The sequence below is a fragment of the Pongo pygmaeus genome, chromosome 4, assembly GCF_028885625.2.
Source record: "Pongo pygmaeus isolate AG05252 chromosome 4, NHGRI_mPonPyg2-v2.0_pri, whole genome shotgun sequence".
Taxonomy (NCBI): domain Eukaryota; kingdom Metazoa; phylum Chordata; class Mammalia; order Primates; family Hominidae; genus Pongo; species Pongo pygmaeus.
The window spans coordinates 135,966,687-135,990,560 of record NC_072377.2 but is presented as its reverse complement, the minus strand read 5'-3'; the positions used below and the strand labels follow the sequence as shown (position 1 = coordinate 135,990,560).

The window sequence follows — 23,874 nt, the reverse complement described above, 5'->3', positions numbered from 1 at the left end:
CAAAGACTGTTTTTAAAAAAAAAAAATCTTCATTTTGTATGTAATTTAAATACCTTTGAAAGCCCTTTTTCCTCTTATTTTCTCTTACCTAACCTTAGAACATTTAACTCTAATCTTTAGGAATACAAACCAAATTATAAGGAGTCAATTTAGAATAAATGCAAATTATTTATCAAATGAGATATCTCCTTTGCTTTATCTGTCAAATTAGACTGCCTTCTCTCCCCAGGAAAGCACTTCCTGTTTCTATAGTACCTTTACTCAGACCTGCCTCTACTTTTTAATATAAATTGAGTAAAATAAATAATTCTCCCTTCTGGGTTTGTACAATTCTCATTTTATTTTATTTTTATTTATTTTTGATATGGAATCTTGCTCTGTCACCCAGGCTGGAGTGGAATGGCGTGATCTCAGCTCTCTGCAACCTCTGCCTCCTGGGTTCAAGCGATTCTCCTGCCTCAGCCTCCCGAGTAGCTGGGATTACAGGCACATGCCACCTGACTCCTGGCTAATTTTAGTATTTTTAGTAGAGACGGGGTTTCGCCATGTTGGCCAGGCTGGTCTTAATCTCCTGACTCACGTGATTCACCCACCTCCGCCACCGAAAGTGCTGGGATTGCAGGGATGAGCCAATGTGCCCAGCCCTGTTCTCATTTTAATTTTTGTAAAAGTAAGTCCATTCTTAAGAATTAAAGTCCAGTTTTCCTTTACACCACAACATTTGCCTATATTACCTAATTTTTCAGTATTCTTGGGGGAGATAGTATTGCTCACATTTACAGATGAGAAAACCAAAGTTTATAAAGAGAACGAAATTTGCCTGAAGTCAAGCAGCTAGTAGCTCAGGTCTGCCTGACATCAAAGCTTGCCCTTGAAACACTAATCTTTGCTTTCTTCCATGTCCTTTGCTTTTCTCTGACTCTTCAGCTCTGTCATATCCTGGCCCTCTCTTTCATGTCTGGCTATTAACAGTCCTTTAGCAGTTTATTTAACAGTCTAACTCTCCATCTTGCATAGTTTTCTAATCTACATAAAATCCTGTATTTTACATCTAACATAATTTAAATGTATTCCATATTATTCATTTATAATACTATACCTTAATCTTTTTCATGATAATAGGTAAGTATTCTGTGATACTTCTGTTTGTATGTATAGCAAGTACTAGGCAGAATGCTGCATTTGATAAAATATAGACAATAATTAATAGTAGCAGAGCATTGGTTTTAATGTAAGTACAACCCTTAGAAGTAGTTTTTGGTTATTGATGTTGATGGAAATTTTTTTCACTGCTATCTTATGTTTTTGTAGAACTGTTTTGCTTAAAAGTAAGCTAAAATTTGGGGATATCTAAAACCTAAGTGACAGTGTTTGTTTCTTTGTTTTTATTTTTTCTCTAGGTGGATTTAGAAGTTGCCTATGTCACATTTCTAAAATATTTTAAAGGAAGAATATATTGTTTGCTTAAATAATTAGACTTGAGAGATTAAATAAGAAATAATGTACCCTTAGAATGAACTTTAGAGACTGTAATTTTCATAATTCTATTTTTTTTCTGGTCCAGTGTTTAAAGACCACTCTTACTTTGTCACTTGACCTTGGCGCCATTATTATCTACTACCTGCCATAGTTTTTGGTTTGAATGTAGACTCCATCTTTTTCCTAGAGGATCACCAAGATTTTCTGGAGAAAGGGAAGGAGAAAGAGAACACCTTGCTATGGTGTGGCTGTGCATTTTTGGATACATGTATTAGTGTCCACTAAAACTGGCAAATTTGAAGGGTTCCCTAAATACTCAGATTCAGTTTCTTCACCCAAACTGGTAGACACTAAATAAGACAATTTAATTAGGATGTAGTAGAATTACTTAGATGTATAAGTTAGATTTTATTTTAATGTAATTGTTAAACATTTTAGTGCCATTTTCATCATTACAATTGTCTTTTAAAAATTGCTGTAGTATTTCAATTGTTGAAATCACCTCTTTGAATTGGTTCTTTTATGCCTTAGTGCACAGGGAACAGAAACGTTTACTACTTAAGTACTCTCAAATACTTTAAAGTGATATATGACATTCTTTTGAAGTGATGGAGGCCTAAGCCAATCACAAGATGACAGCATTGTGGGAACAAGGCACTGTAGGCATAGTCTGGCTATAATGCCCATCCCTGGAACACTCTCATCCAGCAGCCCTGATCTCCTGCAGCCTACCACCAGTATGTTGGATTTTTCCAATCCTTCAGGTAATTTTCATATGTGATTTTATATTGCCATATTGGTACCAAATGAACAAATAGATGGTTAAGCCTTGTGCAGCAAGTGCTAGAGTTACTTGCAGCCCTCTTAACTCTAGATTATGACTTGATGCAAAAAACTAAAGAGAGATTGACTTGTTCTGTTGATTTGAATGGTACTTCCTCTAAAGTGAAACCGAAGTACATAAAAAAGAGACTACCTCTGGCCGGGCGTGGTGGCTTACGCCTATAATCCCAGCACTTTGGGGGGCCAAGGTGGGCAGATCATGAGGTCAGGAGATTGAGACCATCCTGGCTAACACGGTGAAACACCGTGTATACTAAAAATACAAAAAATTAGCCAGGCGTGGTGGTGGGTGCCTGTAGTCCCAGCTACTTGGGAGGCTGAGGCAGGAGAATGGCGTGAACCCAGGAGGCAGAGCTTGCAGTGAGCCAAGATCACACCACTGCACTCCAGCCTGGGCGACAGAGCGAGACTCCATCTCAAAAAAAGAAAAAAGAAAAAAGAGACTACCTCTAACCACAGAATTAGATGTCTTTTAGTAATCCTAATCTAAGCAGTAGAATGAAAACAGAGACACTTCTCAGGCAAGATATATCTTACCCAGGGTGTGGAAAAGAATAAGGGAGATTATTTTAATCTAAGTGGCCTCGCTTACCTTTTTCTGTGATACACAGAAAAGTGTTTGTAATTTTGTAAAAGCAGATTTTTCCTCAAACACCTGAAGCTAAAGTTGTTGTATTTGTCATGTATTGTTATCAGAGCATTATAGCATAATTTTCATTGTTGTTTGGACTTTCAGTGTGGGATGTCAAGTTATTTTTTTTTTTTTTGCATCTGTTTGTCTTGAGGCAAAAATTGTCGCAATTATATAATCTAAAGTTTTGTTACAAAGAAGAAAACTTTCGACTTTGAATAATTATATATCCATCATTTAAAGGATTTGAGATGGTTTTCAATAAAAGGCATATACAATTAAGCACTGAAACATATAATTGGGTCCAAGGAAAGTTGGGAGAAAAAATGTTTCTACAAAGATAAGCATAGTTCTGATTCACCTTCAATTTTGACTCTAAAATTCCTAGCAGCTAGTGTAGAAAGGGAGGAAACTTAGTTCCATCTCGGTATTAGAAGGAAATATAAGTACAGTAGTAAAGTTCATGTTTTATTATAGCAACTTAAATAAAAACCTTAGGACATAACTTAGTAACAGTTTAGTGAAGGTCATTCTGCACATGGTTTCTTCCTTTATATTTCAGTTGCCACTTAACCATTAGAGCGATTGTTAAACCAGTAAACTGTTCTGACACATGACACTCTCTACATGGCTACCAGTGTTCTTTTTAGAACAAAGATTTAATGAGTCATTACTTTCCTAAGACATTTGTAGTGATTTTTATATTAGTGAAGTGTCATTCATGAGAGAGAAGACACTCCAGTTATTTGATCCGAAGTTAATGTGAAGATTCTTACCAAAGTATAAAGTTAATTAAACTATTTACCGGAAAGGGTAAAGCAAGCACTAAGATATCACAGAGGTAAGAAAACTGCAAACTGGATTCAGTTCTTGGCACACCAGGGTGAAGAAGAAGGGTTGCTGACCTGAACCCCCTTTCTAGCCTCCTGTTCTGTCATTCTCTCACCACTATTACTTCAACCCTCCTTCCTGAGTATGGAATGAACTTTCAGAATGCCCTTTCTTTGCCCATGTTTGCCACCCATGGCCCTCTCCTTGCATGTCCAGTGAACTTTTTTATTTGTCAGTGCTGAACTCAAGTGTTAACCTCATCTGGGAAACCCACCTCCTTCTCCCACAGAGTCAAGTCTCTCCTATTGTTTGCTCTGTGGCAGGATGGGAATTTATTTCTTTGTCTCTGTGTGTGTGTTCTACAGCAGTGCTTTTCACACTACATAGAACATTCAAAAATAAAGTGTCTTCACACTTCCAAAGCACAAATTCAATATATGCTTTCATAAGACAAGTATTAGGGATCTTATGATTTGTAGTTTTAATAATTTATATGGCTGTATGTTTGCCATAGGTATATATAGGATGTGGGGCTGAGGGAATAAGGGATAGGGTTGTAGGAGGAGGCGAGAGAGAAGTAAGTTGGAGATTTAGCTGGAGGAACAAAGAGAAGTGGTTGAAATTATTAAGTTTTAGAAACTAAGTCCCCATGGAGCTGAAATTCAGACCTATAAAGAAAAGGTGTGTTACTCAACTTGATTTCAGGTTGATTACATAATTCTCTCCTTGAGAACACGTTAAAAGGACTAAAGATAAAGATGCCTTTTTAAAATCTGTTCAGAGAACATCTGGTATGTCTCAGTCTGCAACATGTGCTCGTACTAGTAATGTGAACACATATATGATAGGTATTTAACTTATATTTTTAAACCCCCAAATGTGTAATTTTGTGAAAGGCTTTTTATCTAGTGATGGATATTATTTATATTTAGATTGAAAAAAACATCAATTCCCAGTTAATTCCAAATTCAGCTTCTTATGTAATTTATACAACACAAAAATTTAAATGAGCCATGTACATCACATATGTATATTATAGGACATGTGTAACAGCCAAGTTTGATTAATGTTTATTGGTCTTGAGCTTACCTATATTTATCCTGCATTTTCAAAGTTATTACTAGATCAAAATGAAAGTGGGGGCAAAGCTACAGAACTATAAGTTTGTTTTTGATTGCTTACTTTGATTTTGCTTTATTTTTGCTGCATACAGCTGTTGGTTTTTATTGTAAGTAACTTAAAGACTATGATATTCTATTGCCCTTGTTTGTATGTATTATTTTGTTATTTTTTAAAAGTCCAATGATACAGAATTGAATGAAGTAGTGAGCACAACTTTTCTTTCCACTTAGAAGGTAGCCAGTATTAACTGGCATGTATCTTTTTAGTCATTTTTTTGAATATATGTATGTTTTTATGTTTGGATAGAATCAGTATACATGCTGTTCTGTAACTTCTGAAATGTTCTTTGGGATTTCTGACTCAATACAAAATGAATCCTAAAAAAAATTAGTAGTGTGGCTAAAAGAAATTCAAAAAGGAATTTTTTTCTAGATCTGCATGTAGAACTTACAGCTTACTTCTTTTCACTTAATAGCACAAACCCTTATTTGATTTATTTCATATAGTAAACTTAATTTTTTCTTCATTGAAAATTTATTATTGTTATTAGTTTTTAATTATAAAGGAACACAATCATAGCTTTAAAAAAATTAAACTGCCAGAATAAGATAGAATATAAAAGTCTCCGCTCCTCAGAATTTAGTTATTAATTTACTTTATGTCCTTCCAGAAATTTCATTGCACATAAAATGTGTCTGCTGTTGCTTTCACCCCAAATGAGATGTTTTACTTTTCTTCCACTTAACTGTTTCACTTTAGCAATATACCTTTGAATACTTTTCTGTTTCAAGGTGTGTTGTTCTACCACAAATTTTTAAACAGCTAACAGAATTTTTTTAACCAGTCCCCATTGGTAGACATTTACAGTATTGCCTAATCTTTGTGTTCATGTATCTTTACCTGTTTTATGTATGCATTATTATATTTTGAGTTTTGAAAAACTATTTTGTGGGAATTTGTTTTCTCATTATATAAGTGCCTAAAAAATATGTGTTTTGCCATTTGACCTGCAAAACTTAAAATGTTTACTATCTGGCTCTTTACAGAACAATTTTTTCATTCCTTAATATACCACTACCCTTTGTTTTTTTGTGTGGCGCTTTTCACTATATGAATTCTCTTCCTTACTCGATGTCTGTCTTTCGTTGAGCTCATGTTTACTCACTTGAATGTAAGTAAATTCCCTGAGAGTGGAGGCTTTACCTGTCTCACTTACCATTGTAGCTTCATCACCTGGAACCCTATTGACACATAACAGGCACTTCATAAATATTTATTCAGCAATTAACAATTTAAAGCAGAATGAAAAGTCAGTCTTTTTTTTAAAGATCATCTTAAATACCTAAAAGTTCTCCCATTTTAGTGTAATCTCAGGGTCAGTACATACATACTTCAAGTATTCATGTTTTAATTTTACCGCTGTAAGATTTATAAGTTAGCTCTCTAGAAACTTCATCTCTGATCGAAAGTCTAGATATCTGAGGTATCTATTTAATTTATTTACCTATTACATAAGATTTCTAAATATGAAATATGACCCTTGATCCTCCAAGATTTTTTTTTTTTTTTTTTTTTTTCGAGACGGAGTCTGGCTTTGTCGCCCAGGCTGGAGTGCAGTGGCGCAATCTAGGCTCACTGCAAGCTCCTCCTCCCGGGTTCATGCCATTCTCCTGCCTCAGCCTCCCGAGTAGCTGGGATTATAGGTGCCCGCCACCACACCCGGCTAATTTTTTTGTATTTTTTTTAGTAGAGACGGGGTTTCACCATGTTAGCCAGGATGGTCTCATTCTCCTGACCTCGTGATCCGCCCACCTCGGCCTCCCAAAGTGCTGGGATTACTGGCATAAGCCACTGCGCCCGACCCCAAGATTTTTTTTTGACAGAGCCTCACTCTGTCACCCAGGCTGGACTGCAGTAGTATGATCTCGGCTCACTGCAGCCTCTACCTCCTGGGCTCAAGTGATCCTCCCACCTCAAACTCCCGAGTAGCTGGGCCTATAGGCACACACTACCACACCCAGATAATATTTGTAATTTTTGTGGAGGCAGGGCTTCTCCATGTTCCCCAGGCTAATTTTGATCTCCTGGGCTCAAGTGGTCTGCCTGCCTCAGCCCCCTAAAGTGCTAGGATTATGATTCTTTTTAAATGTCTGTTTTGCCTTTAAAATTGTACTGTATTTTTGTGTGCATTTTAGCTTTGTGCCTAAAATTTGAAATGATTGGATCATTTTTTCCCTTTCGATTCAACTTTATTTGAACATATTGACCATTCATCTAAGCAATTAACATTTGAGTGTCTGCTGCATGCCAAATATTGTGCTTGGCATGTATGTGGTTTTCCTACTAACAAGAAACATGTTTCTAAAGAATATTATGTAATATGTACGTAACAATTCTAAAATAGAGGTTTACACTGTCATTAATATTAACGCAGAGAAAGATTTTCCTCTGATGGCTCTCCATTGCTTTTCCAAGTTGACATTTGTTACCTTGGCAGATTCATCAGAGTTTGGATTAAGGGGTACCCTTTAGATAATCCCATTTATGAATCTGTTCTAAAGGCACCCATTTGTGATACCTGAATCACTCTTATGTGATCATATAACAATTTGTCCTTCACATGGACAAATCACTTTAACAAAGTATGACTTTTTGACACTATGCATCAAGATACACAATTGTGTGCTCCTTCCCAGAAGATGTTACAGTATATTGGCAGCAAGGGAAGAGAACATGAAATGTGTACAAATTCCCACCCTGTCTTTGTGAATAAATTTCTCTGAAGAAAGTAATAAAAGGTATCAGAACATCTCCCCATTCCCTCAAGGTCAGTCAGTACCACTGGCTAAGGCTCAGCCCCCAAAGATATAGTAAAATGATTCAGTTCTGGAGCCCAGGATGGCTAGGACCTAGCCATGAAGAGGGTAGCAACAGTACAGGTAATAACAATATATTGTTTGTTCCTTTTTTATGGACTTAAAAAGATAGTGGAAACCCATTTGTTCAATATATTTCTCTTGGCAAATTGAAATTTCCATTTGTTTGCAATAATCTTCTAGCACAGGGTAGAGAAGTATATTAGTCCGTTTTCATGCTGCTGGTAGAGACATACCCAAGACTGGGCAATTTACAAAGGAAAGAGGTTTAATGCACTGACGGTTCCACGTGGCTGGGGAAGCCTCACCATCATGGCAGAAAGCAAGGAGGAGCAAGTCACATCTTGGTGACAGCAGGCAAAGAGAGTTTGTGCAGGGGAACTCCTCTGTTTAAAACCATCAGATCTCGTGAGACTTATTCACTGTTGTGAGAACAGCATGAGAAAGACTCATCCCCATGATTCAGTTACCTCACACTGGCTCCCTCCCATGACATGTGGGAATTGTGGGAGTTACAATTCAAGATGAGATTTGGTTGGGGACACAGCCAAACCATTTCAAGAAGTATGTCTGATTTTGGTGGATCTTGAAACAGTCTGACCTTAAGTCTTGTAGGTTTAAAAACCTGATGATGTCAGCAGCCCACTAAGGATTGGCTCATCAGAATGAAGTCTGAACAAGATGCATTTGATGACTCAGATTTCTTAATACATTGAGGAAAGAGAGTTTGATGCATCCTTCTTACAGAAGGAACCAGAGTAGGTGAAGTATTCTACTTTCAACTTGACAGGACCCAGAACATTCAACATATGTTGGCTAAGACCCCTTGTCCCTGGAATTATATTCATGTATATTCAGTTGAATCTTTCAGTCCTCAGAGCAAGTCTTTTTTTTTTTTTTTGGTCCTCAGTCTCAAGAGGACCAAAAAATTTATTTTATGAAAATATTTCCTGCCATATCTGTATCTGTTCCATTTCTCCCTTTTAACCAGGGATTATACCTCAGGACATTTTGAGATAAATTTGTAATTTTTTTTTTTTTTTTTTCCTCTAAAGGCTAACAGTGTCCATAATGCTAAGAAGGTGATGCTGGACAAACAATATAATTACTTGAGCCCCCAAAATCTTCCACCCTGCCCCCACTGCAGTCATCACACACATACAAAAAAGCCACAGTAATATATATTCCCTAATTTGTTTTTTTCCTTTTTGAGACTGGGTCTTACTCTGTTGCCCAGAGTGGAGTGCAGTGGCATGATCTCAGCTCACTGCAGTTTCAACCTCCCAGGCTCAAGTGATGCTCCCACCTACACCTCCCAAGTAGCTGGAACTACAAGAATGTGCCACCACACCCAGCTAATTTTTAAGTATATTTTGTAGAGATGGGGTCTTGCTATATATCCAGTCTGGTCTCGAACTCCTGGGCTCAAGTGATCCTCCAGCCTTGGCCTCCCAAAGTCCTGGGATTACAGATGTGAGTCATACCCAGCCTGTATTCCTAATTTTTTAAAAAGGAAACTTTTGCAACAGTAATTTATTGTCATAGAGAAAATTTTTAGCATTTGTTCATGCTATAAAATCACTTTTCACTTAAATTTAATTATATTAAATATTAGCTTATCACGTTGAACATTGGTCCAGAGTTCTATAATGACAAAAAGAAATAAGATAGAACAAGGGGGGGTGGAATATTATTATTTACATGGGCTTATCATATAAACATTGTCTCAAATTAGAATTTTTCGGGCAAAGACTAAGATTTCACCAGGTGAACATTTAAAATTTTCCTGTGTTAAAAATAAATAAAATATGAAAACTAACATTTTCCACTTCATAGTTGGACTAAGTGTTGTTATCTACTACAATACAGTAGTATTGTATCTACTACAATACATAAAGGATACCAAAAAGTATTTTTAAAAAGACATAATGGTTCATTAAACCATTATCAGTTACTGAGTCTTACCAGTAACCAAAAGAAATGAAAAAATAATGATATTATTTTTGGAGGGAGGAAAAGAATAGGGCTTATGAAATGGGAGAGCAAAACAAAACATTAATACACAGTTTTTATAAGGATGTGACCAAATTTGTTCCCTTACACTCTAGGATTATGAAATATTATAACCTCTCTGGAGAACAGTTTGGCAGTATATTTCAAAAACCTTAAAAGTATGCATGCCTTCTAATTCAGCAATTCTGTTTTTGAGAATTTTCACTGAGGAGGTAGATTGCCTGCAGAGGCTTACTTACTTGTGACGGGGGTAATGGGGCATATCATAATGTCATTTATAATAATAGAAAATGTTAAGCAATCTAAATGTCATTAGGGGTTTGGATAATTGAAATATATAAAATACATATTATGGAGTACTATGTCTTCATTAAAAATAGTTTTGTAGAAGAATATAATGGCATTAAAATGTTTTATAAGATATTAAATGAAAAAATTCTGGCTTCCAAATCATATATATAGTATGAGCCCAAGTTTTGTTTTTGGGTTTTTCTATCAATGATTTGTTATCTGAAAAAAAAAAATGGATATATTTATCAATAAATGCAGCAGTGACTTCTGTTAATATTGTGAAATAGAAATGTATATTTCAGTGTTCAGAGGGATCAGTGTGTTTCACATTGCTTTTTGAAGCGTTTAAAAGTAATTTTTTAAAAAAATAACAAGGCATACCTTTCTATTTATGTAGATATCCCTGATCAAGTTATAAGAGTTTTCAAAGTGGATCAGCAAAGTTGCTACATTATCATCAGTAAAGACACCACAGCTAAAGAAGTAGTTTGTCATGCTGTTCATGAATTTGGTTTGACCGGTGCATCCGACACATATTCTCTCTGTGAAGTTTCTGTTACTCCTGAGGGTGTCATAAAACAGAGAAGACTTCCAGATCAGTTCTCCAAATTAGCTGATAGAATTCAACTCAATGGAAGGTGAATAAGCTTATTAGTGGATGTGCTTATTTGTAGATGTGCTTTTGAAGATTTCCTGTTAAAACAGATATTGTAAGTAGAAACATCATCATGTTTTAGTGCTGCTAAATTCACTCCAGAAGACGCTTGATAAAATATCTTATCACTCCTGCTAAAATAAACTCTTAGAACCACTGATATAATCTAGTTCCTGTTTTTTTATAGAGGAAGCTGAATGATACAAATCTTCATATATATCTGAATGACTGTATCTACTAATTTATAAATTTGTTTTTAATATGGCCAGTATGTACTTTGGCAAAAGAAGCATGGTTTTCACAGTTCTTTTTCTAAGTAGTTTTCCTTTTATGAATATGCAGGAAAATTTTAAAAACTTTAAAATGTGTTCTGAAAATTATTTAATAAACTAGATTATTTCTGTAGTAAATTTGTTCCTTACTCTGGTTTATTTTATTTTATTTTATTTTTCTTTGAGATGGAGTCTCCCTCTGTCGCCCAGGCTGGAGTGCAGTGGCGCGATCTCAGCTCACTGCAACCTCCACCTCCCAGGTTCAAGCGGTTCTCCTGCCTCAGCCTTCTGAGTAGCTGGGACTACAGGCACATGCCACCATGCCTGGCTAGTTTTTGTATTTTTAGTAGAGACGAGGTTTCACCGTGTTGGCCAGGCTGATCTCAAACTCCTTACCTCAAGTGATCTGCCTGCCTCAGCCTCCCAAAGTGCTGGCATTACGAGTGTGAACTACCACGCTCAACCGCTCTGAGAATAATCTTTTTGGTAACCCAGTTTCATATGTAGAACAAGATCCCTAGAAAGCTTACAGTGACTGCATGCTATGGTTGCTGTGAAATGAGAATGAGTTAACTGTTTTGCTGGCTGTACATAGTGGTTAGACCCTGGATTCAGACTGCCCACATTCAAATCCCAGCTCTGGCTATGTGACCTTGAGCAAGTTATGTAGCTTCTTTACCTGAATTTCCTCACCCATAAAATGAGGATAATAATAGTAGAATATACCTCATGGGAATGTTGTAAGGATTAAATGAGTTACTAAGTATACCATACTTTATAATGTTAAACATTATTATATATAGCATAATGAGTTTCAGCACTATTATTTATGGCATTGTCTTAGGCATATGAACAGTCTAAAAGCAGAAAAAAGAGTTTCTTGACGGTAAAAAATGGATAGATGGATACAAACTTAGGCTTAAATCAAGGTGGATTATTAGAAAATAATGAAGTTAAAGCATGTGATACATTACCTCTTTTCCTTAGTAACATCCCTGCACAAGATGTTTCCTGTCTCTTAGCTTTTAAGTGCTGTAGAATTGTTAAGAGAAGAAAGCAAAATATAGGTCTTAATGTATGGTAACTGATAAGTGCTACTTGCTGGAATGAGGTTTTGTATTTAACAAGGGAGAAACCATTAGTGGAAGTGTTTCCTCTCCTCTGTAGATTTCATTCTTCTTGCTTCACTTGGAAATTTATTTAAAAAGGAAGTGAGTGGAGTAACTTCTGAATAGAGATTTTTAACCGTCTTGATTCAGGAATTTATTTTGCATTAATTAGAATTCATGCTGTTCATAAACAAATATTTACATAGTAGCAATCCTCTGTCAGATAAAACAGTAAGATAAAAGCTTTACAAGGGCAAGGCCAGTACCTAAAATAGTATCTGACAGATAGTTTCATAAAATAATTAAGTTCGTGACATAACAACATTATTTTTACTCTTTAATAGATGCCGGTTGGTAGAATAAGAGACAGACTTCTCAAAAATCTTTTCATTTAAAATGTTAACTTTTCATTTTATCTGTAAATGAATATTTTTGGCTAAAAGTTATTAACAGTAAAATGATATTTTACAACAACAAAAAAGAGGAAAAGTGCTCTTATTTAATCATATTTATGAATACATTTATTTAAAAAAATTTTTCCATTTAGGTATTACTTAAAAAATAACATGGAAACAGAAACCTTATGTTCAGATGAAGATGCTCAAGAACTAGTTAAGGAAAGCCAGCTATCCATGCTGCAGCTCAGTACCATTGAGGTGGCCACCCAGCTGTCAATGAGGGACTTTGATTTGTTTCGTAATATTGAGCCGACTGAGTACATCGATGACCTTTTTAAGTTAAATTCCAAAACAGGAAATACTCATTTGAAGAGGTTTGAGGACATTGTAAACCAAGAGACATTCTGGGTTGCCTCAGAAATTTTAACTGAAGCAAATCAGCTCAAACGAATGAAGATTATTAAGCATTTTATTAAAATTGCACTTCATTGTCGAGAATGTAAGAACTTCAATTCCATGTTTGCAATAATAAGGTAAGTTGGTACAAATAGGTACAAATATCTGTATGGTTTTGTCATTACATGAAGCTGATTTCCTGCTTAGGTATTAAATGCCTATGAAAAGAAATGTTCAATTAATATGCCTTTATTGAAGTGTTGTTAGATTTAATGTATTTTCCATTCTGATGGTATTGGCTTTTTCTATTTTTATTTCTTCCATCTTTCTTTTACTTCTTTTTTGTAAATGAAAGTGGGTGATTGCCTTCTAATTTTTCTTTCTCTCCCTTCACCTCCAACCCCCCGCCTTGAGTGATTATATCATCTTTGGATATGTGCCTAGTGGCTGGTGTTTATCATTAGACTTCTGTACTGTGCTTTTTTAAGTACCTGCCTCACTATGATTTGACACTGAAAAATCACAGTGTGGTATCAGTACTTTGACCTAAAGTTGCTATTTTGAAACAACAACATTGGTAATAATAATGGCAACCATTTGGTAAGCTCTTCCTGTTTGCCAGGCACTACATGAGGTATCACTGGATGTGGTGTTCCTCAAGCAAGTTAGGCCATTAGAATAATAAAAATGTTTTGACATTCATAAGCCCAGGAAGTGTAGATAATTACGTGAGCTCTCCCACTCCCTTCTCCCCACTTATTATGAGAAGTTAATTGTAGGTAATTTATTTTCTGACCTTTATTTAGCACACTGTAGATCAACAAAGGGATTCTTCTTAAAACAAGTTTAATTTTAAAAGGGAGAGGAGTTGTATTTAGGTCCATTTTTAAGGCCATGATGTGCTTATAAATCGCAGCATAATTCCATTTGAACTAATCCTACCTATACACATCCCCCACAGAATTTATAATGATTTGTTTCTACTTCTTATGTAGATTAAGATTAAAAAGTAGAATCTTTATAGCGACTCTTTATTCATGACTCTGTCATGGTAATAGGATGTGCTTTCATTAAATTAACCAGTGTCTACAATTGAACTGAACACTCTAGGAGTATTGAATAGAGATTAACAGAGTGGTCTTTAGAATCAGCTGCACCTGTATTTGAATCCTGCCTCTCCCATATAGTAGCAGTGTGTCAGTGGAAAAGTGAAGATAGGTTTTCTTATCTGTAGAATACCACCTATATCACAGTTTTTAAACAGCTAGGTCTAAAACAGGGAAATAAAGATGCCACTGATAAACACTTGGAAGGCTAGAAATTGAACCTGTTTGTAAAGGAAGCATCAAGTAAAGAATTTGAAAATTACGGGCCCAGTTTTAGAGTCCGCTATGAAGAAAATTGATTGACACTGAGAGAATAGATCTCTGTATAAAAAAGAGAGTAGAAAGAAAGTGGTAGAGGTCTAAAAACCATACCTTAGTGTGATGACTGAGTGTGAGGGTAAAGAAAAAGAGTCTAGCCAAAGAGATGGAGGATCAGTACAAGAAATAGAGTAGCACAGTTATGATGGTGTCATTAAAGCCAATGAAAGAGAGTGATTTGAGAGAATATGTGATGGACAGTAGCCCAAAGAAGGGGGTGGATAGGAAAGGGCTGAGATTTGGTTAAGAGGCTTTGTTTGGTTAAGAGATTTGTTTTGTTACAAAGAATATTTGTTCTGCACATTTTCATAGCTCATGTAAAGATCATTGCTTTGTTTCTTTTGTATTCTTTTTAAGAATTGTTTTGTATTCTTGTACTTCATATTCAGGTAGATCAAAGAATATACTGTTTTCAGCAGAGATGGCAAAGGTGAATCATTCTGTTCTGGCTATAATTAACAACTTTTTATAATTATAAAATAATTTTAACTTTTTGAATAGACATGACATGTACATGGAAAAAACTTTAAAGATACTAAAAGAGTACACAGTGAAAGTAACTCTTTCTCTCACTCAGTCCCTAATCCACCCAAATTCCTCTCCCCAGAGATACTGTTACCTTTTTTCATTCAAGAAACACTCTATGCATATAGCAAGCATATAAATATATATTTAAAACCACCTTGGCTTATTTTTTAAATTTATCTTGGAGATTATTTAAAATCAGTTCTTATAAAGTTGTCTCATTTTTTTTTAAACAACTACAGAGTACTCCTTTGTATTGTGGAGTGCACATTATGGATATTTCTAAATTTCCAGCCTTTGGCTATTTAAAACATTGTGTGGTGTTTACTTTTGCCATGTAGAAATTTTTTTATTTTTATGTAGATGTATAATTTTTTTTCCTGCTGGAGTTTCTGCATTTTGTGGTTAGTTAAGAACAAAGAATTGCCTAGGTTTGAATCCAGTGTTGGCACTTGTTAACTATGTGAACTGAGTTTCCTCATTTGTCAAATGGGAAATCCTGGTAGTTCCTACCTCATAAGGTTAAGAGTATTCAATGAACTAATACATTGAGAGCTCTTAGAACACCCTAGACAACAGTTTTTATTAATCTTGAATTCATTTTTATGTAAACAGTGAGATAAGGAAATATATCTTTCTTTGTTCCAATGACTTCTTCACCCAACATCATTAATCAATCTTTTTTTCTAAAATATGCAATGCCATCTACTATGTACTGAAATCTAATACATATTTGGGTTTATGTCTGCACTCTTTGCTTCATTGATTTGTCTATTCATTTACTGTTTTAATTGCTGAAGTGGTAAAATAGGTTTTAAGGTCTGGTAGGGCTAGTCAAACCCCTCATGACTCTCTTCATACTTTTCTTTGGCTATTTCTGGCATGTTTATTTGTTTCATATCAACTTTAGAATCAATTTATGTAGTTCTTTTAAAAAGTTTTGTTGATATCCAGGCACGGTGGCTCACGCCTGTGATCCCGGCACTTTGGAGGCCAATGCAGGCGGATCACAAGTTCAGGAGTTCTAGACCAGCCTGACCAACATGGTGAAACCCCATCTCTACTAAAAATACAAAAAAATTAGCCAGGTGTGGTGGCACATGCCTGTAATCCCAGCTACTCAGGAGGCTGAGGCAGGAGAATCACTTGAACCCAGGAGGTGGAGGTTGCAGTAAGCCGAGATCATGCCACTGCACTCCAGCCTGGGTGACACAGCAAGACTCTGTCTCAAAAAAAAAAGAAAAAGTTTTGTTGATGTTTTCATTGAGGTTACATTAAATACCTAGATTACTTTAGTAGACATTCGATAGCTTTGTAACAATGGCTCTTGCCATCCAAGAACACTTATTCCACTTGTTTCAGTTTTATTTCCTCTATGGAGTTGTTTTATTAGTCTGTTTTCACACTGCTATACAGAAATACCTGAGACTGTGTAATTTATTAAAAAAAGAGGTTTAATTAACTCACAGTTCCCCATGTCTGGGGAGGCCTCAGGAAACTTACTATCATGGTAGAAGGCGAAGGGCAAACATGGCGTGTCTTACATGGCAGCAGAGAGAGAGAGTGAGTGGGGAAGTGCCACACTTTTAAACCATCAGATCTCTTGAGAACTCACTAATTATGAGAACAGCATAGGGGAAATCTGCCCCCATGACCCAGTCACCTCCCACTGTGTCCTTCCCCTGACATGTGGAGATTACAATTCCACATGAAATTTGGGTGGGGACACACAACCAAACCATATCAATTTTTATAGTGGTGTTCATGTAAATCTTGAACATTTGTTTGAATGTTTAATATCTTTTATTGCTGTTGTGAATGGGATCCTTATGAATGGGATCCTTAAGTTTTCTAATGGTTTCTGCCTAAGTATTCTAATGCTTATGAATATCAGTGTTGTACCTAGTACCTTACTGCATTCTTCATGCTTCTAATAATTTTCAGTTAATATTTTGGGAGTTTTGAGTTAAACAATCTAATTTTCTTCGACTAACGATAACTTTACATCTCTCATTCCATTTATTAATAACTATTTCTCTATTTTGTCTATTTTCATCTGCTGGTGCTTCATATTAAATGATACCATTGTCCCTCAGTATCTGTGGGGCATTCGTTCCGTGGCTCCTCACAGATAGCAAAATCCTCACATACTTAAGTCCTGCAGTTGACCCTGAGGAACTTGTGGATACATAGTCAGCATTAGCAGGTTTCACATCCAAGGAAACTGTATTTTTGATCCACATTTGGTTGTGAATGTGGAACACTCAGATATGGAGGGTGACTGAATTCATTGAAAAAAAATCTGCATGTAAGTGGATCCGTGCAGCAGTATTCCACGGTAGCAGGAGTTAGCCTTGTATGTGAATTGTTTTATCCTTTACTTTTTCTTAGTAAATGGAGATTGTGGCAGCATTAGGGCTGCTTACACAGAGTTTCTCCCTTCTCTCCTGTCTCAAACAGATTTGTACCCAAAATGTATCACTGTGTGCTATGTCAAATAAAGGATTGTTGGCTGGGCATGGTGGATCATGCCTGTAATCTCAGCACTTTGGGAAGCCAAGGCAGGCAGATTACTTGAGCTCAGGAGTTCAAGACCAGCCTGGCCAACATGGTGAAACCCTGTCTCTACTAAAAATATAAAAATTAGCCAGGCATTGTGGTACATACCTGTAATTCCTGTAATCCCAGCTACTCAGGAGGCTGATGCACAAGAATCACTTGACCCTGGGAGGCAGAGGTTGCAGTGAGCTGAGATCGTACCACCGCACTCCAGCCTGGGCAACAGAGCAAGACTCTGTCTCAAGTAAATAAATAAAATAAAGGATTGTTGTTTTTACCCTCAGGGCAGAAAGAGTTCTGCTTTGGAGAACTGTTTGTCAGCTTTCATTGATATCTTCAGCTACAGACATTATTTTTCATCAGCTTTGCTTACTCTTGTTTGACCTCGACTATTTTTTGACAACCTTTCTAGAGTGTTGAGGAGTTTGTTATCTCTTAGTCTTGGTGGATATGAGATTTGTGTTGGTTACTTATCTTTCTTATAGTGGTTTGGGGAAATTTCTGAGAAGCAAAAGGGAACAAAGATACCTAACTCCATGCCTTAAAGTCAGAAATCAGGAGAACATTTTAAACACAGTGGTGTGGGTAAAAGTCAGATGGCTGAGAAAAAGGATTTGCTGATAAGAAAATTGAGGCATTGTATATACACTATTCATTTGGCAACCTACCTATGTGATGGTACTGTAGAGGTAAAGGATTCCTAAAGACTTGCAGCCTAACTGGCATGAATTATGTTTTCAAGTTAGGGAATATCTGAGCCTATTTAAAATCCTGTGGAAGGGAGACATTGAATATCTGGAGGCTTAGTGAACAAGATTAGAACCTAGGAATATGGATGTATTGGAATCAGGGATGTGAGTGAACAAAATCGCAGGAAAAAAAGGCTTCCTAAGGTGCAGAATTAGCCCCAGTTGTTATTTAACAGTTGTTCTCAGCATTACTTAAACCGCTTTAAAATAGGTAATGTCTCCATAAAGTTATTTCTAAGTAAAACAAGCAACATTGTGATGCTTGAAGTTTTTTTTAAGTTAAATGTATATTTTGTGGAATTATTCTGTCACTTAAATGAAACTAAAATAAATGCTATGTAGGTATACAACTATAGGCAAGCATTATAGTTTGGAAGAAGTTCTTGTAAGATCAGGGAGTCTCTTATTTATTTTTTTCTCAGTTTTTCTCTGTTTATTTCAATGTGTTAAAATATGTCCCTGCTTATTTTTACTTTTATTAGAGAAAATGGTGTATATGCTGACCTGAGTCCACCCCTTCCCCCAAGTTTCTTTTTAATGTTTCTATTCTCATCTTTGGCAGTGGCTTGAACCTGGCATCTGTAGCAAGACTCAGAGGAACTTGGGAAAAGTTACCAAGCAAATACGAGAAACATCTTCAAGATCTACAAGACATTTTTGATCCGTCTAGAAACATGGCAAAGTATAGAAATATTCTTAGTAGTCAAAGTATGCAGCCTCCAATTATTCCACTCTTCCCTGTTGTCAAGAAAGATATGACATTTCTACATGAAGGTATGAAAACATTATTTATTGATGTTTTACCATATGGTTTATCTAAAGTCTACCTGAATTGATTTTTGTGTATGGTATATTTCCTATTCTATTAACTTGGTAACTATACCTATTTTACCATTTTTCTAGTGTTGAATTAGATGTCATACCATACGTATTTGTTAATTAGTTTAATATTTATTAGTACTTTTTTCTGTATCAGATAATGCAAGGAACTTAGACCACTTAAATTCCATTTGCTCGGCTGGACGTGGTGGCTCACGCCTGTAATCCCAGCACTTTGGGAGGCCTAGGCGGGTGGATCATGAGGTCAGGAGATCAAGACCATCCTGGCTAACATGGTGAAACCCATCTCTACTAAAAATAACAAAAAATTAGCCGGGCGTGGTGGCGGCTGCCTGTAGTCCCAGCTACTTGGGAGGCTGAGGCAGGAGCCCAGGAGGTGGAGCTTACAGTGAGCCGAGATGGTGCCACTGCACTCCAGCCTGGGCGACACAGCGAGACTCTGTCTCAAAAAAAAAAAAATTCCATTTGCTCGTCTCCTGATTTTCATGCAGTTGTTGCTGTGCTTTTAACACAAGATATTGTTGCTTAATAAAGTCAGTATTTAACCTTGCCTGTATATTTACTTCTGTTGTTGTTACTACTATTTTTTATTCATTCTTGCATTTCAGAGCTTCCATATTGCTGGGCATAGTTTTTCGGCCTTATAGAACACTGTTTAGTATTCTCCTTAAGTGAAGATTTGCTGGTGATGAATATCTCTTAATTTTTGTTTATCTGAAAATGACTTTACTTCATTTTCAGAGGATTTTTGATTGGCAGCTATCTTCTTTGAACACTTTGAAATGACATTCCATTGTTCTGTGCCTTCCACTGTTAATATTGAGAAGTTAGCTTACAGTTTTATTTGCTGTTGCTTTAACTGTAATCTGCCTTTGTTTGATACTGGCTGTTACGATTTTGTTTTTTCTTAATATTTTTCTAGTTTTGCTTAATATGGCTAAGTGTGGGGTTTTGTTTTTGTTTCTTATTCTGATTGGTGTCTATAGGACACCTTGATACCTATGGTTTTATATTTTTCATCAGTTTGGGAAAATTCTCAGTAATTGTATCTTTTATTCTCTCTTCAACTGTGTCTCATTTCTGGTAAATTCATTACTGATGTCCTAATTCCAGTTACTATTTTTGTTTGTTTTACAGCTTCCTTTTTCTTTTTTTAGTTTAATGTTCTTTTCCAGAGTTCTCATTGTTTTTTCTTGTCTTTGAACATGTTCAACATAGTTATTTTAAAGTCTGCTTCTAATAATTCCATAATCTGGATCCCCTTTAGGTCTTATTCTGTGTTCTCCTTTTTTCTCTTTCATTTCTGTCATGTTATGTTTTCTCCTAATGTGCCTGGTTATTATTGAAAAGTGAGATTACAGAAATAATCTCACTTTTTGAATGATGTTCCATATCTCCAGAGTTTTAAAGTTTGCTTCTGGCAGGCAGTTAGGGGTACTAGAATTCCAAAATCACTTTAATCCATTTTGATGTAATTTAACAGAAGACTTTTATCCCAGTCTACATTCAGTTTATCCTTGGTCTCAAGATATAGCTCCTCAGAGTTTCAACCAAGCATTGGTTGCTTTTCCTTTTACCTCAAAAGACAGGGTGTCTGTACTTGGTTTTTCAGCTCATTATCCCTTTCTGAAATCAGATATACCTAGGGGCAAGCACTGGGAAATGCAAAACTTGCTTCTCTGCATTTTTTTGTACTTTTGTCCAGCTTTTCTGATCTCACCAGAAGTATCGTTCTAATTATGTAGTCTTACTGCCTCTTCTTTCATTATCACTCATTTTTCATAAGGAAATGTTATAGGCTTCAAATATGTTTTTCTGACATGTTCCTTGAAATATGTTTATATAACTTGAGAGTATGCATCATGATTACTTTGTTTCCAGCTTGTGTTGAGACCCTGAACAATTCATGCGTCCAATCTATACGTGCTGTTTACCGTATATTCCTCAGTCTTGCCTTCAGGGCCTTCGACTTTGACAGACCTCAGGGTCTACCTCAGGAGATAAATGGGGTCATGCTATGTTATAGACAAGTGTGAAAAAACAATGCTATAAACAGTCAGGTTGCCCTTTGTTTGGGATTTTTGTTTTGTTTTGTTTTTTGTGGATTTTTTTGAGTTGAGATCTCACTCTGTTGCCCAGGCTGAAGTGTAGTGGCACAGTCATGGCTCATTGCAGCCTCAAACTCCTGAGCTCAGGCAATCTTCCTGCCTTGGCCTTCCAAAGTGCTGGGATTACAGGTGGGAGCCATTGTGCCCCCAGCCCATGAAACTGGTTTTAGAAGCCATGCACAGTTTATCATTTGACTTTATTCATAACCATCACTCCTATATGGAACACAGTTCTTAGTGGCTCATTCCCTAAGAGCAGGGTTGAACCATGTATGGGTATATCAGTTCTTAAAAGCAAAATTGGCACTGTGATAAAGAAGGTCCTTCTTCGTGCCCCTCAAGATTACCAGCTTGACTTTTGCTACTTTTATGTAGATAATTTAATTTTGAACTTAAACATTTATTTTCATTCTATAGGAAATGACTCCAAAGTAGATGGTTTAGTAAACTTTGAGAAGTTAAGAATGATTTCCAAGGAAATCCGCCAAGTTGTTCGAATGACTTCTGCTAACATGGACCCAGCTATGATGTTTCGACAGAGGTAAGACATTGAAATATGTAAAAGTGTTAAAGTAGTATCAAGGGTGATATAATAATTAAAATATTTATCATTTATTGATCATATTTATTCTACCATGTGTGCTGTACAAAGTGCTTTATATATGTCTGTTTCATGTAATCATTTATCATAATAACCATAACAGGTAGGTGATATTAGCCTTCGTTATACATATTAAGAAACTGGATGAAGCTCAGAGCAGTTTTTACGTAATTTGCAAATATTTGTATGTGGATAGTTCTGTATTATTGTTCTTTAAAACATCAGCAGGCCGGGTGCAGTGGCTCACGCCTGTAATCCCAGCACTTTGGGAGGCCGAGGCGGGCGGATCACAAGATCAGGAGATCAAGACCATACTAGCTAACAAGGTGGAACCCCGTCTCTACTAAAAAAAAAAAAAAAAAAAACCAGCAAATAAATACAATAAAATTGCTGATATTCATCTTGTTTTCATCTCGTTTCTAACCTAATTTGTAAAGTATTAGTCTGTGTCTTATTTTTACTGAATATTTTTAATGTTCTGTTTCTGTTTAATTCATACTTCATTCCTGTAAACCATTTGTCTTTTTCTCAAATTATACTGTGTTTCATTTGTATATAAGTTTTTATTACATACAAATGAACAAAATTTAGAAAGTGCAAATGTAATCATACTTTACTTAAAATGAAAAATTTTATTGTGTTCTGTATTAACCTGATATTTTAAGAATGCTTTTTAAGGTTCATTTTTAATGTAATAACAAAGGCTTCCTCAGCTTACATAAAATTGAAACAAAGTATGTTGTTAAGCTATTCCTAGTAATTTTTTTTTTTTTTTTTTTGGAGACGGAATCTCGCTTTGTCGCCCAGGCTGGAGTGCAGAAGCGCAGTCTCAGCTCACTGCAAGCTCCGCCTCCTGATTTCACGCCATTCTCCTGCCTCAGCCTCCTGAGTAGCTGGGACTACAGGCGCCCGCCACTACGCCTGGCTAGTTTTTTATATTTTTAGTAGAGACAGGGTTTCACCATGGTCTCGATCTCCTGACCTCATGATCCGCCCACCTCGGCCTCCCAAAGTGCTGGGATTATAGGTGTAAGCCACCGCGCCTGGCCTATTCCTAGTAATTTTTATAATTTTCAGGGTGTAAATAAGACATTGTGGTTTTAATTTTTGATCTGATTTCCTTTTGGGCCTATGTGTATAGCTTCAGTTCATAGGGACATTAAAAATGAAATCATGTACAGGGGCCAACACAATTTCTATGGCTTAAAAAAATATACTGTGCTAAGGAAACAAAAATACTTGGTATTAGGTTGGTGCAAAAGTATTTGTGATTTTTGCCATTACTTTTACACCAACACAATACTTTAAAAGCCAGAGTTGGAATTTTCATAACCCAATAGCACCACTGATATGCTGGGTTTTTTTTTTTATTTGTTTTCTTTAAATTGTTGTTTAGGAGTCTTTGTTTTTGAGACAGGGTCTCTCACTCTGGTTGCCCAGGCCGAAGTGCAGTGGTGGTGTCTCGGCTCACTGCAGCCTCAACCTCCCAGGTTCAGGTGATCCTCCCACCTCAGCCTTCCAAGTAACTGGGGCTACAGGTACATGCCACCATGTCCAGCTAACTTTTTTTTTTTTTTTCCAGTAGAGATAGGGTTTCACCATGTTGCCCAGGCTGGTCTTGAACTCCTGGGCTCAAGCAATTCACCTGCCTCAGCCTGCCAAAGTGCTGGGATTACAGGCGTGAGCCACTGCACCCGGCCTAGGTGTCTTTGTTTTTGCAAGTAGTTGATCTGATGGTTTCTCTGGTTTAGAGATCCACAAAGCATGGAAGGAAGGGGGAGTGTGCCAGATCTCCTCTTTCCTACACATCCCACTTCTGCACCTTGAGAATCACTACATGTAATGAATGATGTCATTGCTTAACAGTGTGGAAGCGGAAAATAGTAAGAACTAGGTACCAAAGTAAAGAAGGGTTTGTTTGGTTTTTTGTTGTATGTCCTTGTACAATGACCCTAACACTCCCTATTGGCTTATATGGACCTCTATTTACTTATACATGTTAACATCCTGGTTCCTGAAGACATGATGAATTTGTGACCCTGCCAGACCAGTTTATAATATACTAAGTACTAGCCATACACTTCAGTAATGAGCAAAGGAGAAAAACTGATGAGGAAATTAATAAACATGGCTGTTTTCTTGGGAATGGCAT

The 23,874-nt window shown here is 36.3% G+C and overlaps 1 protein-coding gene across 7 annotated transcripts in view; it reads left to right on the top strand.

Annotated features, from left to right (window-relative positions):
* The window catches only part of RAPGEF6 (Rap guanine nucleotide exchange factor 6), a 210,830-nt gene that overhangs the window by 159,576 nt on the left and 27,380 nt on the right, over window positions 1-23,874 (top strand). For all 7 annotated transcript variants that reach the window (XM_054488153.2, XM_054488152.2, XM_054488155.2 and 4 more), the window contains 5 exons: window positions 2,086-2,243; window positions 10,484-10,724; window positions 12,670-13,053; window positions 18,736-18,947; window positions 21,539-21,662. In XM_054488153.2, coding sequence (XP_054344128.1) covers window positions 2,086-2,243; window positions 10,484-10,724; window positions 12,670-13,053; window positions 18,736-18,947; window positions 21,539-21,662 — 1,119 coding nt within the window. The remainder of the gene's footprint in view (window positions 1-2,085; window positions 2,244-10,483; window positions 10,725-12,669; window positions 13,054-18,735; window positions 18,948-21,538; window positions 21,663-23,874) is intronic.